This window comes from Netta rufina (genome assembly GCF_964035555.1).
Source record: "Netta rufina genome assembly, chromosome: 7".
NCBI classification, from domain to species: domain Eukaryota; kingdom Metazoa; phylum Chordata; class Aves; order Anseriformes; family Anatidae; genus Netta; species Netta rufina.
The window spans coordinates 19895718-19915466 of NC_140130.1; the positions used below are offsets into that span (position 1 = coordinate 19895718).

General features: G+C 41.9%; 1 protein-coding gene across 1 annotated transcript; it reads left to right on the top strand.

The window, feature by feature from the left end:
• Nucleotides 1-8152: 8152 nt before the first annotated feature.
• On the top strand, nt 8153-19254 carry LOC311211455 (lipase member N-like; the record flags this gene model as incomplete). Its single annotated transcript, XM_084290188.1, has 9 exons — nt 8153-8284; nt 10594-10708; nt 11531-11729; nt 12470-12579; nt 14192-14328; nt 15302-15442; nt 16484-16555; nt 17952-18020; nt 19021-19254. The coding sequence occupies 9 exons, from the start codon at nt 8153-8155 to the stop codon at nt 19252-19254; spliced, it is 1209 nt and encodes a 402-aa protein (XP_084146314.1).
• Nucleotides 19255-19749: the final 495 nt, after the last annotated feature.

A 19749-nucleotide genomic window follows, 5' to 3' on the forward strand; every position in this document is an offset into this window, starting at 1 on the left:
AAAAAAAAAAAAAAGTAAGAAAACTAAACTTGGAAACAAGTAACTGAGAACAGTAGCTAGTTTGCCAGTCAGTCGACTTCCCACTTGCATACAACTCAAACTCTCTGCAAGAACACGTCAGATGTCTACCAGGAAAGATCCCACACCTTTGATGAGAGTTCCAGGTGTAATTAGCTTCAGTCTCTTATTAAACACACCAGCCCATTTCATCACCATCTGCTTACTCATTTCTTCCTAGCCCAGCCCAAACAATGAACATGACTCATGTTTAGGCTGCTCATTTTACACATTAAATGCCGTAGAGCTTCCTTGGGAAGAGATTTATTCTCAATGCCTCCATTCTGCATGAGTGTTCATGGTTCTAAGAATAAGATGATGAAGTTTTCTGTATTATGCTTAGCCTTTCTGGGTAGGATATGTATATTTTAAGTGTTTAAGACACTCCAATATCCCTTTTCCCTTTATAATTGGAACCCACTATATGTCCTCTATTTCAAAGTTTTAAAACAAATGCGTGCAACTGCCCATCTTAAATCCGATCCATCTGCGTTACATCTGAGAACTTTTATTACCATACAATTTTCAAACTTATTCTCCAGTGAGGTGGGTAGACATTTAAAACTACTTATCCTTCTCTGGTTAAAGTTGGATAGCTCCACTAACTAGTGGCAGTTGGCTGGCACCAGTTCTAACCATTTCACTGGCTCCTTACTGGAAGAAAATTAGGTTGGATTGGAACAGAAACACACAGTACACCTAACTGCAACAAACCTCGCTGGTATCCTCCCAATGAATTGATCAGAGTAGTAACACCTGAGAAGTAAAAGGTATTCACAGAATCACAGAATCACAGAACTGTAGGGTTTGGAAGGGACCTCGAAAGATCATCGGGTCCAACCCCCCTGCCAAAGCAGATTCCTCAGAGCAGCCTGCCCAGGTAGGCGTCCAGACAGGCCTTGAATATCTCCAGAGAAAGAGACTCCACAACCTCCCTAGGCAGCCTGTTCCAATGCTCCATCACCCTCACCGTGAAGTTCTTTTGCATGTCAGTGCAGAACTTCCTGTGCTCTAACTTGCAGCCATTGCCCCTTGTCCTATCCCCACAAACCACTGAGAAGAGGTTGGCTACATCCTTCTGTCCCCCACCCCTCAGGTATTTATATACACTGAGGAGATCCCCTCTCAGTCTTCTCTTCTCCAGGCTGAACAGACCAGGTCTCTCAGCCTTTCTTCATAGGGAAGATGCTCCAGGCCCCGTATCATCTTTGTGGCCCTCATTCCTTGTCAGTATTTTGTCATGTCCAGATCCTAAGGAATGGGCACTCTCCAACATCAGCTGGCAAGGTTGTTGGAATTTATAAACGCTTATAAAGGCTTAAATCACTCAGCTGTTCCCTAGTGGGAACAACGTTAGTAAATTACTTAATTCTCTCTTAAAACCAATATACAAATGTATGGTATTAAGGTGGTTTTGGCTGGGACAGACAAATTTTCTTTATAGCAGTTTCATGGTGCTGAGATTTGGATTTATGATGAAAATGGGGTTGACAATACACCAATGTTTGAGCTATTGCTGGGCAGTGCTTACACAGCCTCGAAGCCTTTTCTGTTTGTCACGCTGTCCTACCAGCAAGCAGTCTGGGGACGTACAAGAAGCTGGGAGGGGGTACAGCCAGAACAACTAGCCCCAAATGACCAAAGGGATATTCTATGCCATAAAACATCACATCCAGCAATAACAGCTAGGAAAAATAAGGAGGAGTGTTGTTGGGGGACTTTTGGAGTTACAGCTTTTGGCTTCCCAAGTAAACATTACATGTGATGGAGCATGTGATGGAGCCCTGCTTTCCTGGAAATGGTTAAACATCTGCCTGCCAGTGGGAAGCAGTGAATAAACTCCTTATTTTTCCTTTTTTTTTTTTTTTTTTTTTTTTTAATGAGCTTCCCAACTCTTACTCTTCGGATTCTCTCCCCAGTTCCACCACGGGGAATGAGCAAGTGGGTGTGTGGGACTTTGTTGTCTACCAGAGATAACCCACAACAAAAGGAAAATAATTTTAAAGAAAAAACTAACAAACCTGTCTTCAAATAGCACAGAGATAGATAGCTTCAGGCATCACCTTTCCCCAGACAGTGTAAATTACCATTTAATCCAGTGTCACATCTCTGGCCCTCTTATAAATTATTGAAGTGACTGTTGCGGTCAGAGTTTTAGCTGGAAAGGAGATAAGCAGCCCAACTGCGATGAGATCTGAACTCTCAACTGAGATGAGATATGAGTTGTGGAAATTCATGTAGTCACAGGTTCAATTCTGCTAGATGTATATCCTTACTGTTCTTTAACATGATTATAAATGAAGATTCAAATCCTGACTGTTTTAATCTTTTTGTTGTTGTTGTTGAATAAGTTGTTTTTTTCTGCAAAAGATGCCAAGACTGAGTGGATGGGTGAACTGGGAGCTATTTAGTCTGTGTACTTCCTGAAAGAATTTACAGTACTTGAAAAGTTTTCTGTGAGCCAGAATCGAACTAGGAATTTATCAGAAGGGCCTTCACCTGAGAAACGGTAAGGGAAACTTAGTAGGAACTACTGAATCTTGTGATGCTTGCACATGTGTGTCTACAGCTGAGATGTGATGGGTTTCTTTGGGGTGACTCAAGGTGACTGGTGACTTCCTAGCCTTACATCCCAATGCTCATACGGTTGCTACTGGGGTACCTCTGTTACAGTCCATCCTGTGCCTAAGACAGTTGTTCCAACAACTCAGCTGCCCTCAGGAATGTTCCCAGTGCACAACTGATCTGTTCTATCTCCTTCCCAGTTTCCAAATGCATGCCTTGAACTCCCAAAGACTGTTGGAAATTACCATAAACAAATGGGGAGAAAGCAAACAGAAAGTAAAAAAGCAAAAATGTTATCTGGACATACAGTAAATGAAGAGCTTTAGGCTCCATCATAAGCTCTTTCTACTCCCTTCTTGCACCAAACACCTGTCTCTGCACCTATTTCGCATTTCTTTTGGTCGTATTAAGAAACATGGCTATTGTCTCTCACATGTTCTCACACCCCCTTACTTGAGGAAAAGGATGAGTTTTGGTTTTGAATTTATTTACTGCACACTTGGTTTTAAACATGTGCTGGACCTAAAAGTGGTAAGACTGATATGTAGGCTGGGATGATTAGTTCCAGAGAATCCATTTCTTCAGACTTTGTCTAGTTTTAAGAAAGTTCTGTCCCAGGGCTGAAGCTGTTGATTGACTATACCTGCAGAGTACAGTCCATTTGAAAATCTCCCCAACACCAGCAGGTGCTACAAAACAGGACACAGATATGTGCACACTTCACAATTGCGTTCTGAGGACAGAATACAGGAGCCAGAGCTACTGAATTTCCATCTTTCCCTTTTGCATCACTCTTAGGATTCATCACTCATAAAGGCTGATCCTGGCCTGCCTGAGCTACTGACCTCCATAACCAGTTCTTTGGCAGTATTGCACAATGTGAAACACAACGGCCCCTAAAAATGAGTGGAGCTTTACATCTGCACAAACCTGCAGATGCACAAATATTTGCAGCATCAGTGTTATCCCATATGATATCTCTTCATCTAAATTATCCAAGTAGGATATTGACTGGGCGATGCCTCAGCAGAGCGATGCATGTGATAAACAACTAGTTTCTTTCCCATACATGCCTACTCAAACAACAGGTAATCATCTGGCAAATGCAGGAAGAAAATTTATGAGAACCGTGAGAGTACTTGGGAAGAGGAATAGAGTTCAAAGATGAAGGGAAGAACACATACAAACCATTTCCTTAAATGAACTCTACCTTTGTATTTTATAGTGTTTACTTGATCTTTCTAGGGAATCTGCTTTGGCAGGGGGTTTGGACCGGTGATCTCTTGAGGTCCCTTCCAACCTCTACAATTCTGTGATTCTCAGAATGAATGCCTCAGAAAACTAAGAATCATCCCTAATAGCCACCATGCTTTTGCCAGACTTTGTAGAAATATATTCTTCAGTCTGGTGGCTTAACATGAAAAACATCAACATGGTATGTAAAGTTCTCACCAGCTCTATCAAGAACTTAAGCTGCTGCTCCCAAAACCTACCTTCAATCCTATAGTATGAATCCTCAAATTCTGTTAATCTGCATCACACTGCAGGGAACAGCCCCCAGTACCAGCCAGCAATACACTGGCAGGGCATCACTGCCTTGCTCCTCAGAAGAGCTCTTGGCATCATCCCTTCAACACAGAGCTGCTCCACCACAACCCTGCAGGCTGCCCTCTGCCAGACCTCACACAGGGCCCTGTCTCCTTGTTCGTACTCTGACTGCTGGTCTCATCAGAGATCCTCTATATGATGGCACACCATGGAAAAGGAAATTAAAGTCCTGTTTGCTTCATGTTTCTAGCAGCTCTTTGCAAGGAAGAAAGGAACATAGGCATTCCCCTTGTCCTCCCTCCCCAAGCCTGCAGACCATCATAGATGTGGTTAGAGGCACAGGGTAACTAGATATTTGACAGACATTGGGGGTTAAGACTTTTAGGTACTTCATGTTATGTTCAGCTGTAAGCCAGACTACCTGAACCTCAAATTGTTGCTCCAGTGTTTTCAAAACTGAATAAAATCTATCTCAGTTGAGTGGTTTCTCTGGGTAAAGGCAACATCACATGTCCTAGGAGATTTCTGTATATCTTTTAGGCTTTGCGTTTCCTATGCTTTTTTAATATGCATTACTTTCATTGTCTCTTTCCTATGTCTCGTCTTTTTCCAAACTAAAAATAAGGGACAGTACTCAGGTTCACCTATCTTTTGCTCTTCATCTGATCCCTAGTATCTATCAATATCAGAAATTACATAAACTTTGTACACCCCATATGTTGGTATGCGGTAGAACTAGGTAAAATGTAGATGATTCCAGCCTGAACTAAAAATGTAGCATGGTGTTAGCTCAGACTTTAGCAGAGCACTCATCTCTGTCTCTCATTGAGCAGAGATGTCAGAGTTACCAATCCATAAGATCTTTCATCAAGCAATCACTTTTTTGGCCATTCCACAGACTGCTCACTACTTCATAAAGTAGAATTGTTTCTACAGTTTCTCTAGGTTCTGTTTACTAACAAAGATTTGCTTCACTCTGTTTCCCCACATGAGGCAGAAGATTATTAGCACCCACATTCCAGAGAACCTGCTGCACAGGCATCACTTTCCTGTGGTGTTCTTCTAAAAGCTCATCTGTCCATAATAAACCACAAGTCCTTCTGAAGATACTTAATAGTTAATTTGCTGAAGAGACTGGTGCTCATGCAGGAGGATTCTATTTTGTTTGTAGCATACCTGCCTAAGGATACAGAACATGTCCTTCTGGCCATGGTCACAAAGCCAGTTTCAGTGAGGACTGAGCCCCTGCGCTGACTATAATTAATTCAGTGGTCAGCAATGTTTACACGGAGTTCATGCAAATTGTTTGGAAGAAACAAGAAATGTTGTTAGCATCCTGTCTGAGGAGAAGTTTATATGATGTTTTCAAACTTCATTCAAAACTTGGGAGTCCCTACTGGAACAGGCTCATTCAGAGCAAACTGGTCTTTCTGTGTTGTGGTACTCACCGACCAACAGTTTTAGGGATATATGTGTAATGCCAAGTATATTCCTTTTAAATTACCTCTATTTTCATTCTAAGATTACCTAACAAAAAAGAATTGTCCCCAGGAAACTTGCAAGTGCAGTTCAGAAAACAAGTGGCAGGTGTGGAACCAAGGACCGTGCCAGCTTCTGTGCAAACCACAGTAGCAGAGACCACATTCGTATGTAGAAAGTATTTGAAAACAGCTGGACTCATCCCCATCTTCATCCCAGAATAACATGATCACTGTCCGAGACGAGCAGTAGTACAAAGCAAGACCTGTAACAGCCTCAGGGAACATGAACCCCCAGGTCCCTGCTAAATAGCCTAACCACAGATTAGGTGCCTCTTAACCTTTCCTGCTCCATGGTGCAATTTGGTCTTTCAGTATGTCACGCAAAGGTGCTATTTATCATAACATATCTCCACTCCTTAAGTACTGCCAAATCAGCACTTAAACGTCCTCGCCTATACACGCAGACAACACACAACACTCTATTGCTGCTCTTAAGTGAATTTTGATTTCCTTTTTTTTGGCATAAGTTTCTGCCAGTGAATCAGTCCACTAGCAGAGACAGACAAGGGACTGCAGCAGAAGACAGTGAAAGGCAGTGAAAGAGAAGACAGAAGACAGTGAGGCAGTGAAAGCAGAGGTAAGTTGCTTGTATGTATGTGTTCGTGGTCTCTGTCTCCATTGCCTGTCTCCATAAGATGTGCAGTCTTGGTTTCGTGCAGTTGCTTGTATGAGCAAACAGCCTGCATCCTCTCTGATCTGTAAGCCTGTTGCTATGCGTCTAAGTGCATGTTTTCCAAACTTGAGTAGAGGAAGAAGTATTTGATCAGCTAAAGCAAAAAAGGAATAACTAACAGTTTCATCTTGCTCTGCTTATGTTTATTTTTTTCCTGAGACCATCATTGTGGTTGAGTGAAAATGTCAGCATAGAAAGAGTGTGCATAAATTGGCCATTTTGCACTCAGTCTCAAATGCATTTAAGCTTTCCTCATAAGTTAACCATGAGACTCAGATATCTTCTAATTGTCCTGGTGGCTTTCAGTCCCACTTATAGTTGAATGCGAAAAAAATATTATGACTCTCTCAAGAGTATGTTGATGAATTTCTAGAAGGTTTAAAGCTTATTTTCATTAAATATCAAAAGTTTCCAGAAGTTTGGAATAGCCTTTTTAATGTACCTTTCAAGTGGTCTCTTTCACTACTTTTTTTGTTGTTGTTTTGTTTTGTTTTTTATTAAATATTTGTTAATTTCAATTTGCCATTTAAATGCTTCCCTTTACCATTGTTTCATAAGATAAAAAGAGTAGATTGTTGTTCAAGGTTCCTACAGTCAAGACTTTACCTCTGAAATTAATGAGACAGCGTGTGCCAAGCTTTGTAGTTAATTGGTGTTCTCTATCTGATTTAGAAAGCATTCATCTGGAAGTGCCTTAAAGCACTAAGATGGGTGACAATATAGGACATGGAAAGAAGTATACCTGAAAAGGGGCAACAATTTTGCTACCCTCTTGCCTCATCTGTTAGTAGAAAAACAAACTATGACTTAAGTTGAACTTCTGAGTTTGCTTCCCAAACTACGTTCCACATGCAGACAGACACAAAGGAGCATAATTTACTTCTAATAGAACAGAATAAAACAGTAGAAAGCAGTGAAGAGTGTCTGCTATAAAACTGTGCTACCAGTGCACACAGCTGGGAGGATCTCCCTCTGTTCTATTGACAGAAGAATGGAAGCATTTTCCTATATAGTGAATAGACTAAACTTGGATGCTAATATTAAAATTGAGGGTATTTCCCAGCTTTTATTTAACCTGATAGTTCTAGTGATTGAAGGGGACAAAATATTTAATAAATAATTAAAAGAACTGAGAATGCCCTCCCTCATTAAAAAGTTCACACAGAATGAATCTCTTGGTTATCCCTTCCAGGCTCTCCCAACTCTTAAAAGTTTTCCCTGCAATATGCCAGATAGTACACTGTTTTTACAACCTGTCTGGTGTCTCTGTGCTGATCATAAAGGTGGCTACAGCCAAAAAGAACATGTAACAGCTGACTGCTGCCAAGCAGGGCACTAATGAGATAGATGCCACTCTGCAATTTCTATTCAGCAACACTGCCCAGTGACCATAAGTTAACCCCCTCCAAAACACAAGAAAAGGGAGTCTTACCTCTAGGTTGCCAAGACACATATTTACAATAGGAAGACCATATGTGAGAAAGAAAGGAAGAAACTTAAGGCACAAGCTATCACTAATGTCCTACAAGAACATTCCCTCAGGCCTGTTCCACATCCTCCTGGAGCCCCTGACTCACTCGTGACCCTTGTTACCTGACATTAACTGTAGACAGTCCCTCCTCACACAGGTATGTGTTTCTGTCAGCCCCTTGGGGAGCACCTGGGGCAACCTCCAAGAGACTCCCCACCTGGGTCTCCCTGTGGAATTCCCCAGCTCTCCCTTCCTACAGCAAACGCACATGCCTCTGCTCTTTCACACAGCCCCGAGATGTGGTGCCTCCTCGTGCTGCTCTGCTCCCAGGGAGCTGCCTTTTCAGCAGGGTTCGCAGCACCCTTCACTCTTGGCTCAGAGGGAAGACAGCACTTGAAGCACCGCCACCCTGAAGACTTTATGAACGTTGTAAGTTGTGGCACTTTCTCTGCCTTTCTTTTAAAGTTTCTCTCACAATACCACCACCACCATGGTACCAACTCTAACAGCCCATGAGAGAAGGCTTCAAGAAGGGCCCCCTCCTGGTCACCCGTTTTCCCAACCTGCCTCTTTCAAAGCCACTGTGTTAGGGCCAGGACTGCTGTGAGCACCAGCTCGGGATGGGCCAGGGACAGATGGGACCCTTGTACATCACACACAGCACCAGAGCAGTGTGCTAGCTGCCCCTTTTGGCTCAGAGGCCAAGCAACTCCCCAGAACCTGCTGAAGGGCCCTGGATATCTGGGTTGCTGAATTTTAACCCCAGCAGCAGGACTCAGCTTTAGACTGTGGCAGAGCACACACAGCACAGCCAGCACAACAGGCTTTTTCTGCCTGCATTTAGAATGAGCCCCAACAGATGCATGAACATGTGGCTTATAACTGTGACACCTGCTTGCACAGTCACCTTCCTCAACACACCCAGATGTTTCAGACTAGTGCACAAAGAAGGGGAGGGTAGGATCCTGGCAAGAGGACAAAGATCCTTCCAACATTTTGATAGGGAGCACCCACGTACAAGAAACGTCGACATCTTATCCAAACAGTCAGAGCTGCCAGAGAGAGACTCCTTTGCAGCAGAGGCAAAGGTTGGCTTCTACTCTCAAGAGAAGCAAAGTCCTCCCCTTTAACAACCCGGTTCCTCAGTATGGTGGCAAGGGAAGTTGAATCCCTTCTTAAAGCAGTAGATTCTCACAACACAGGGTAATCCAGGACCCCTTGTTCTGACTCACCGAAGCTTTCCTCACAGAATTGGCAGGAGTGTAAGAACAGGTGGTACTGTGAGTTTGTAACAGGAGCTCCACCCTACACAGCTTACCTAACCGCACTTTGGCAGGAAAGGACTCATTTGGACCAAAGACTGCATCTTCTGGCACAGTCTAATACTGATACTGCTGCATGTTTACCCTCTAGAAAGATACCACCTGTATCAGCCTTGCAAAACAGGACAAACTATCTCACTTGCATTTGCTGTGTGAGCTGAAGCAGTCTCCCCTTGGGAGGCAGAACCTGAAAACAGTGAAACCTGACTTTTCACGTTCCTCTCCCCAGCCACCAGACTTCAGAGCAAGCAATGGACCTGTCTGCTTTATTTTCAGACATGCAGGTCTAGTGAGGAGGATGTAGGTCTTTCTGGCTTTGTAACACACAAAACGCCAAGCACAGCCAATGCTACCTTCCTGCCTCCCCCTGTGCATCTGCTTCATGCAGTGCTGAGGGACAGGACCCTGCTGAAACACAGTTCTGGCATTTCTGCTCTGGCTGGGTGTGACCCAAGAGCTGACTGAATGCAATGCTGCACTCAGGCAAGCAGCTTAGTTACCCAGTACAGGTCTGCTCTGTCTCACATGTCATCAAAAACCTGACCACTACCACCTATGCAGCTCTGAAGCAGGCTTTTGATGCATCTTTTTACAAGACCTGTAATATTTGTTCTCAGCCCTAAGCCTTGTTACATATTATGGTCCCTGCAGCCACAGCCCTTGCACTACTGCCCGGGAACAGCAAAACATCCACACCATTCATCTTTCTTACACTCCAAAATGGGATGCTTCATCCAAGCTGTTTAACTACATCATCCTGCAGCTCCAAAAGCACAATGATGCATTCAGGAGAGGTGGTGGGAAGCACTGGTATGGACAAGAAAATCTACTCCTCGAGCAGTCCTAATACATGACACATTCAAACAAGCTCCAGAGCCGAGGAACATTCTCATTTTGCACATGCGATCTTTGTCATCTTACCATTCTTATGAGCCTGAGTAGTGCTCAGGTACCACTGCCACAGCAATTACTACCCAGCCAAAACCTAAACAATAGTAGTGTATGTCTGGAATGCTCCAAGTATAATTAGATGCTTCTACCCGGGCAAACTTTGAGAGATACAGCATTAAACAGCATACACAAACCACATCAATCAAAGACAGGTCAGCTTCTCTCACTGTTGTTGGCATCCTCCAGCCTCCCTTTCATGGCTGCCTCACCATATATATCTGTTCATCCCCAAGAGAAACACGGCCAGAAAGCTGTGCTGTCCTGCAGGAATCTCTGTAGGGTCCCTTCCTACTAGTGTAACACAGGAAAATAGAGAATAGTCCAGCAGCATGGAATCGTGTTCATCTTCCTGGCGTGTTCTTGGCTAGCTGCACATCCTTGGACAGAAGCAGCCTCTGGACACTTTTTCCATCAACCTCTACACTGTAAGTGCATGTTAACAAACTTTCCTTTGGCTTCCCACAGAGTGAAATGATCAGATATTACGGATACCCCTGTGAGGAGTATGAAGTTACCACGAAGGATGGATATATACTTGGTGTTTTCAGAATTCCCAGTGGGAGGAACATGCAAAATACAGGTGTGACACGGGTATAGGACATAAGGAAGGTCTGAGATCCAACTCCTACGTGGGTCCCCCACCTTTCAACTTTGCACATGTAATGGCATGTTCCACAACTTTCCACCTCAGAAAAAGCACCTAGTCAGGAGCACGGTCTGAATTCTGAATCTATCTGAAGACCGCAAATTTAGTGTCTGTGTTCAGACTTCAAACTTCTGTGATTTTTTTTTCCATAATTCCCCTTCTTGTCTTTCACATTTGGTACAACTGTTGGCAATATCTTTGTTGACAATAACTCTCTGAGTTGACATTGAAATAGGCATTCCCTGCCTCATGAAGGACAGTCAACCTAAAGTCAAGAAGGTGATTGATTTTTCTGTATCCATCTATTGGGTAGAAATCACGTCATTTGTTGGGAAGAAATAGTTTTTCAAATTTTCTTAGTAGAATGACAATTTGTTCCTGGAATTCAAAGGTCATAAACGCGGGACAGTGCTGCTCCATTTCCTGCTCTTCCATTGTCATCTTAATATGCTATTTTGTCTTTAATTTTTTATGTCTAGAAATCAAGGGATCTGTAGATTGGTTTCTCTGTGAAAATGGATGTTGGCACTGACCACTTGAATGTGTTCTTTTTTAGCTAGTCCTGACATGAAATAAGACAGCTTGCATGGAACCAAATCCTCCACGCATCTTACCCCAAAACCCATGGCCAGCATCCATCAGTTTCTTGAAGAAGGAATGTTAAAAAAAACACTCATATAAAATCATATTCTGCAACTCAATTTTAACTACACATTACTTCTTACTATAACATAAGAAAATGCTCTTCTGTTTCAGGGAAAAAGCCAGCAGTCTTGCTACACCATGGTACTTTTGCAGATTGCACTTACTGGATATCTAACCTGCCCAGAAACAGCCTAGGCTTCATCCTTGCAGATGTTGGCTATGATGTCTGGTTGGGAAACAGCCGAGGAAACACCTGGTCTTCAAAACACAAGACCCTTAAGCCCTGCCAGAAAGAGTTCTGGCAGTTCAGGTACTCTGTGGAGAAAGAATATCTGAAGACAGCAATTTTCAGGGGACTAACAAGTTTGGGCAATTAGTATTGGTAGACCCTTTCCCCTTCAGGCAACTGGTTTTCATGTAATCTGACTTCAAGCGGGATGTACAACTTCTAAGGGGACCAGACCAATTCTTTGTGGATGCAGCCACACTGGGCTTGTCAGGGAGATCAGGGGAAGGATTTGGCTGGTTGGTCTGGACAGGCCTTTCTGGAATCAGGACACAAAGAAGCACAGCTGGAAGTAAACAGGTCACCCACCATCTTTGTACATATGCAGGGCTGGTTTATTTTGGGGAAAACATTTCCAAAACTGGGAAGAGGCATCTTTAACCTGGTGGTCTCTTGCTAGACATCATTCTTCCAAGTATGGACAGGAGAGGACAATACACAGCCGAGTCTAGAAATCTGATCTATCACACCTGACATTAACTGACAGAGAAATGAATTTTGTTACCCCTGCTAGTGAAAGGACTCAAATCCACATCCTGGACTGGCACCTCCTCAGCAGAAAGTCCAAGGCATCAGGCAGCCTGTCAGTACAGTTGTGTCCTTCTGTCCCCTTCCCCAGCTCACAGAAAAGAATCCAGACAAAGTGTGCATCCTCATCTTTGAACGGGTCCGGCTTGGTGTTATGAAGAAAACTGACATTCAGTAACTCACGCTGTGATAAAGTACATGCCCCTCTGTCAGCTTTTTGTGTTTCTCCTTTTTAGCTTCCATGAGATAGGTATATACGATCTCCCAGCTGAGCTGGACTTCATCATGAATAAAACTGGACAGAAGGATGTATATTATGTTGGTCACTCAGAGGGTTCAACTGCAGGTAATGTTAGGACGCCTGAGTATGAAATAGTTAACGTCACTACCTGACTGGAATCTCTCTCTCTCTGTCAACTATCTTCTTCTCTCATAGAAAGTTATTAAAGGGAGACGTACTTTTAACTTGACACTTGCAAAAGGGGGGGGGGGGGGAAGAGGGGAGGGATTTTTTTCTATGATCTGTTGTATCTGAAACAAGCAAGTAACAGAGGATCCAGAAACACGTTTAACTTCTGAAAGGATTACTGATACATAAAAGCTAGTATTTACCAGGTACAGTTTTCTAAGTATCCTTTTTTATTATACTCTTGCCATTTATTGTTATTTTTTCAGAGTCTTCTAGCAATGGGATATTTCAGCAACAAGGAGCTTTTATTAATCTAAATTCTTAAAATGTATACCTTATGGACTACAATAATCCTCAATGGATTAGACCCAATAATCCTCATGGATTAGATGTAAATACAAAAAGCAACAATCCATAAAACAGTTCTAAGGACAGGAGACCAAAACAAACAAACAAACAAAAAGAACACAATAACAAATTAAATGTCTCATGACCTAACACCAGACTTACTATTTAAAACGTAGTTAATGTACAACTATAACTCAAAACATTATTGTTTTAAAACAAATTACCAGACACTAGAAATCAGAAAAGAAATACCAATGCTCAAAACTTCATTGTTATTAGCTCCTCTGTAACATCAACACACTTATGGTCTTTGAATGTTGTTAGTGTTTATTATTTATGCATAGGATCCATGAAGAGATACTGAGTTTTATGCTATTGTGTGTCATTGCCATTGTATAAAAATAAACCTCAAAAACTGAGGAGAAATTTGGTTGGGGGGGGGGGGAGAGGGGTGGAGTTGTATTTGGCCATTTTATTAGACCATTATTTTCCTTTTCTCTCATAAGAGCATTCTAAGTTTTTGGAACAGAATAAATCACTCAGACCAAGATATCGTCATCCTTGTCCACAGGTACCTCTGTTTTAGGCAACCAGCTAAGATTGTCACCAAATCCATCAGTGGAAAAATTTGGACACATTCAGAAAACAAGATAGGATGTACCCTTTTTGTTTTCCTTTCCTTCCTTTCTTCCTTCCATCCTCATAGGGTTACTTTTCTGTGCATTCACTTTCACCTGAGTTTACACTTTGTTGCAAGTCAAAAATTCTGCTCTTAGCCTCCCAGCCTTCAGGTATTTATTTCATTACTGCATGCCATCATCAACATACAGAGACTTTTAGAGACTACAAGCTGAAAAATTCATTATGGTATTAGAGTTTGGGGAACTTTAGCAGGAATCTGAATTCAGAAAATCTGATTGATGTATCATCTCCCAAAAACTGGCCTAACAAAAAATTGTCAATTCTGAGAAAATCAATGTTTGGACACCCTCTAATGAAGATGTATCCTTAGAATGAACTCTTTCCCCCAAATAAAGTTTCAAGGATCAAACACTTTCCTTAGGTCTGCAGCACAGAAGAGGACAACAGACAATGGGTTGTTATTCTACTGTCATTTTTTATTTGCCACCTACTGCTTTTTATATATTTGGTCTGTGGAAGATCTCTTCACTAACTTGATTTGTGTCTCCTGTGTTTGCAGGCTTTGTAGCATTTTCTACATATCCTGAGTTGGCTCAAAGGGTTAAAGTGTTCTTTGCTTTGGGACCAGTAGCCACAATCACATATGCTACGAGTCCTTTCGTAAAGTTTGCACGTCTTCCTCAGCCACTGATCAGGGTATGTCATTCCTTCTAAAAGACCTAAATGCCTGCCTTGTCTCTACTGGATTCACTCAGGCTGAACTGAGTCTTAAGGGGGTGATGAGTTAAGAATGAACTTAGGGCATCAGAGCATTGATAGTGCTGGTAGACTTCAGACTTTCCACAAAGATAAATTACAAAGCTTGACACAACATCTCTTTGGAAGTTCGTTAGGGAAGCCAGCACTCTTGCACCATTACTTGTTGAAATCAAATATTTTTGAAAGAAGCTCACAAATGCCATAAATAAAAGGTATCTACATAATCTACTAATCTGAGCCTTAAGCGTTAGTAGAGAACTACAAATAAAGTATTCCACAACTTAAATTCATTAGACATACCATTGCTTTATGCTCATGAAATATTTCTTTGTAAAATTATAAAGGAAATTTAAAGGGAAATTTAAAGGAAATTTAAATCTGTTTGACACCATAATTTGCCAATTTAATAGAATGTTCTGGAAATGGTAGAAACCCTGTATGCTGTAGTTATATTCCAAACTACAGAAGCTCATGCTCTTTCTGCCCAAGCTGTACCCAGTATGTGACTATAGAGTGCCCACTTCTATACCCTCTCATTTGTCTTCTCCCCCTTTGCTTAGTATCAATATTCAGATTACAGTTTTGTGCACCTGCTTGGAAAAAGGACTGGGGCAAAGAGGGTCTCCCTATACTCTACAGCCATGACTGCAGCCAACTGCCCTTTCTCATTGAGGCCTGTGCACTAAAAACAGATGGATATCAACCTCCAAGACTCATATCCAATAATAAGAGGCAGGAATAATGTTCTGTGTGCTCTGGGGGAAAATGCACTTTAAAGGATAATGGAATGGCAACCAGTTTCAACCATCTTAGTTAAGAGGCTATGCTGTTGGAGAAAGGGAGAAACAATTCCCTGCATGTTGCTCCTGCAACAAGAAAAAGAAAAAAATTGCACTTTTTTGCCCCTCAGTTACTTCTTGGCTGCAAAGGAGTTCTTCGCCAGAATGAACTGACAAAAGGGCCTACAACACTGCTATGCGCAACTCTGGGAAAACTTTGTGCCAGAATCTTCTGCTTCATAGCTGGGGGCAGTATACAAAATCTGAACACGGTAAGCACGTCCAAGAACACCTTTATACAAGTAAAACTGAAGTAATTTTGAAGAAAAATGATTTTTCTGCCTTATGTCTATATAAATTGCGGGGATATATAGAAATGTGTTGGGGTTTTCAAATAATGCCAACTAGGGTCTCAGCTGATGATGAAATCAGCCACCTGACATTCAGATCACACAAGGAAGAAAGGCTGAATTCAGCCTAGTTTCATATTGCAATGATGTACCTCAGTGTTGCCTCTTCTGGGACTAAGCCAAAGAAATATTGGCCAGATACCAAAGCTCTCTAAAATGAAGAAATGGATGATGGAGAAAGATCTTTTGATTTTGCAAAATTATGATTTTTCTTCCTAAATAGGATGACAACCAGATCTTATGAACATAGGAGACTGTTTATTTTTGGTCCCTACATGTCAAAACTTTTCCAGCCAAAACTCAGTCCTGAAAGTTGTTTCTTCACACTTCTCCACTTCTCTCAATGCCAATATATCTTTCCTTGACTTTGGCTGCTATCTTTTTTTCTTTTCTTTCCTTTTTTTTTTTTTTTTTTTTTTTTTTTTTTTTTTCCAGACCTTCCACATATCTGTTCTCGGTGGCTTTTGCACACTCGTTTTTTAACAAGTCTTCCCATAAAAAGCTCACATACATGGAGTCTCATGTTCAAGTCAACAGCCTACTAACAGTCCTTCTCTAATGACTGAGCAGAGAATTACTTAAAAGCATCATGCAGACTGTAAAAACTCAGAAAAGATAAAGCCATACATACTCCTTGAATGTAGCTTTCCATATGACTAAGCACTAATGTGGGAAAGACTCTCTTTGTCTTTCAAAACAAAGCATAAAACTCTACATAATACCTCCTACTGTAAAATCACATTATATGGGAGTCGACCATTAATTTTGTTTAATATTTGAAAAATATCCTACAATATGGTCAGGGCTTTAACACAGCAGCTATATGTTGCTCAGGTCCTTCACAGCTTTATTCTGTTACAACACTGAATCTCTGCTTTTGTAACACTTCTGCTTTCTCTCCAGAGTCGAACAGATGCATTCGTAGCACATTACCCAGCTGGAACATCAGTACAGAACACTATTCACTGGCATCAGGTATAACTGTGTACTGACATAAGCAGACTCGTACTACTGCTTTTTATGCAACTGACAGCCTATAGGGAAGTCCACAGGTGCTGGTTCTGGGAAATTACCCAACACGTCTTCTCGCACAGTGCCGTAAGCAGCTGCCACCAAGGAAGCACTGCTTCCCGTCGCTCACCAGACCATTACCCACATTGTCCCTTTCATGTCAGACCTTTCTGCATGTTAGGGTCTAGTGGCTTCCAGCCTTCAGCTCCATTTGTGAAGGCAATTGCCTTAAAAGCTGCAGAGGAGCGCTCGAGCACAGTCGAGGCACTTGGCAGGCAGTAGGAAGATAGCGGAAATGTGAACAGCTAGGGGATGAGCCAGAACAAAGTGATCCAGGTTAAAGCTTTTCTCCCAGAAGGCTAATTGCAGCCTGGATCACCTCCCAAAGCCAGTTAACCACACAAGCACTTCTGCTGGCACAACGGGAAAGTGGGGATCCGCCTTTCTTGCTGGAAACTTACGCCACTCTCAGACCTGAGCTTGAATCAGACCAGAGCAAGAGCAGGTCTCAGAAGCTCAGAAGCATGTTACAGCACGTGCTCAACACTACGGCCATTTCTGCCAACACTTGGTATGGTCTTAAGTATGTGCATGCTCCTGCATTCAGCCCTGACTAAAATTTCCACCATCCAGACACTCAGCACACAGATCCAGCAAATGGAGGCAAGGTAAGAGATATCCAGCACATCCTCAATTACTTAAAGACTTGAACTCAATTCACTTATCAATAACTGAGGAACAATTTCATAATGACTCTCACCTTGCATTAGATAAAAACACTAACAAATCAAACCACTAATCAGGTTTGGAATTTAAAAAACGCACTCACCTTTTCAGTAACTTTTTTTTTTTTGTAATTCAAAATAGATTCCAGACTACTATTTAGTGATAGACTATTCACACCCCAGACTACTGTCAGCAGACCAGACACTGCTGACACACAAAACAACAACTTGTGGGAGGAGAAATCATAAGCTACACTAGATAGCCACTGAGAGCCATGACAGGTACTAGACAGCCTGGCCCTCCCACCAAGGTGAAAACTGAGCACAACTCCGCATCACAAACGGGAACACCACCTTAGTTAACTTAGTCAAACAGCACTTTAAAAACAAAACATAAAAAGGGTGATAGTTGAGGATCAGGATAGAACACTAGCAAGCGCAAAGGCAATAAAGCCTCTCATCCTACGACCCATCCTCAGTACCTGTGGAAATCTGAAACTGGAGGAAGGGGTGGGAGGAAGCCACAAGCCACCATCTGAGCCTTGGGTCAATCACAGGGAGGAAAATACCTTCTGCACTCTGCTCTGTCTCTTATCACTAACACTTTCATTTTATCTTTGTTAAAATATTCACAGATAGCACATGCAGACCGATTCCAGGCTTATGACTATGGCTTGAAGGAAAACATGAAGAAATACAACCAGGTAAGGCAATATCGTTTTCCTGAGAACTCTTCCTTGGGTCCTGGCAAAACTAAGAACAAAGAACTTCAGCTTTTAGAATCCATGAGCTCCACTGCTACAGAAAGGAGAGAATGCTCTGAGATAATGTTTCACCCAAACCTAATGCTGCTATGTGTAAAAGTCTATTCACAGACAGTTCCTTGCGGGCAGCTAATAGAAGTTCATTTTCCCTTCCCTACTGGTGCAGGGATGTATCTAGTGACATGCTGATTTACCTGCCATTCCCCAAAGGCTCAGAGTCACAGCCTGGCCATAAAAAGAAAAAAAGAGAGAGAGAGAAGGAAATGCATCTCTCACCTTGTTTTTGGAAAGCTTCTTATGAAATAGAAGGGATGCTTCAGAACAGCACAGTGAATACTGCTGTGGGGAACTAATGTACACTGTACAGAAAAAAAGGATAAAACAGATAAAAACGGATAAAACTTGGTTACTGCCTAGTCAGCCCTCAGAAATGCTGCTCTCCTCCCGCAACACTGAGAACTGGTCTGACAATTTTTGAGATTTGATCAGATCTGTTGACTTCTGGTAATATTTGTGAGTCAGGGCAGGTTGTTTTACATGTGGCATAGGTGGACAAATATTCCAAAGTATATTTCCATCTATTTTATAGGTGGAAAAACACTCCAAAGATTTCTCAGACACTTTCCATTCATATACGATCTTTAAATACCAAAGTTTGAATTTTGGACTGGGTGAAGTTCTATTCCCAGTACACTTAATGTTTAGGAAATGGTCAAAAAAATAAAAAAGCAGGCTGAGAAATATAATAGAACTGTGTTTAAATAACAGCAGTCAATTTAAAATCATCTTTTGCTATGGAAATAAACACTAAGAGGGTTGGCTTACTGTTTTCCTGTAGCGAGTGCAGAAGGGAAACAGAGAGATGTCTGCACAGCATCCTTTCTCTAAACACAGCTTCTGATATAACAGCATGCACTAAGGTCTCCTCCCTTTCTTGCAGCCTACTCCTCCTGTATACAACATAGAGAGGATAAGCACACCCATTGCTGTTTGGAGTGGCGGACAAGACAAATTTGCAGGTCCAAAAGACATTGCAAAGCTACTTTCTCAGATTACTAATCTCTTTTACTATAAGCACTTTCCTGAGTGGGGACATCTTGATTTCGTCTGGGGCCTTGATGCAACTGAGAGAATGTATCGGAAAATCATTGAACTAATGACAAAATACGCTTAAAGCTTCATTCAGGGAGCTCATTCATGCAGTAAACCCCCTCCATTTTCTATTTAGCAGCAGAATATAGGCATAAGGACTGGTATTGGGGTTTGTATTTTCTTGCATTGTTTTCTGTGGCATTACAGTATTCTGGTGACTGGAGTCTCTCTGAGGAAGCTGAGGTACATGGGGATGACCAGTGAATATACAAACATTAGAAGGCATGCTTCAGAGGTGCAGGTGGCTTGCTTTTTTAAAACTGTTACAGGAATGAATTTGCTATAACCAGGCTTTTATTTTCTCTCCCTTGTATATCAATATTACACGTTCCACTTGAGACAGAGGTGATATCACATGAAAACATAAAAATTGAATATATTCATTTCTCTGTTGAAGTATTGCCAATCTTCGTTTAAATTAAATCATCTATTGTCTTGATAAAGTTGCTGGCCTGTTTTTATTTCCTCACCTTATCAAGGCTGAGCCACAAGACCTTCTGCCATAAGACTACCCTGC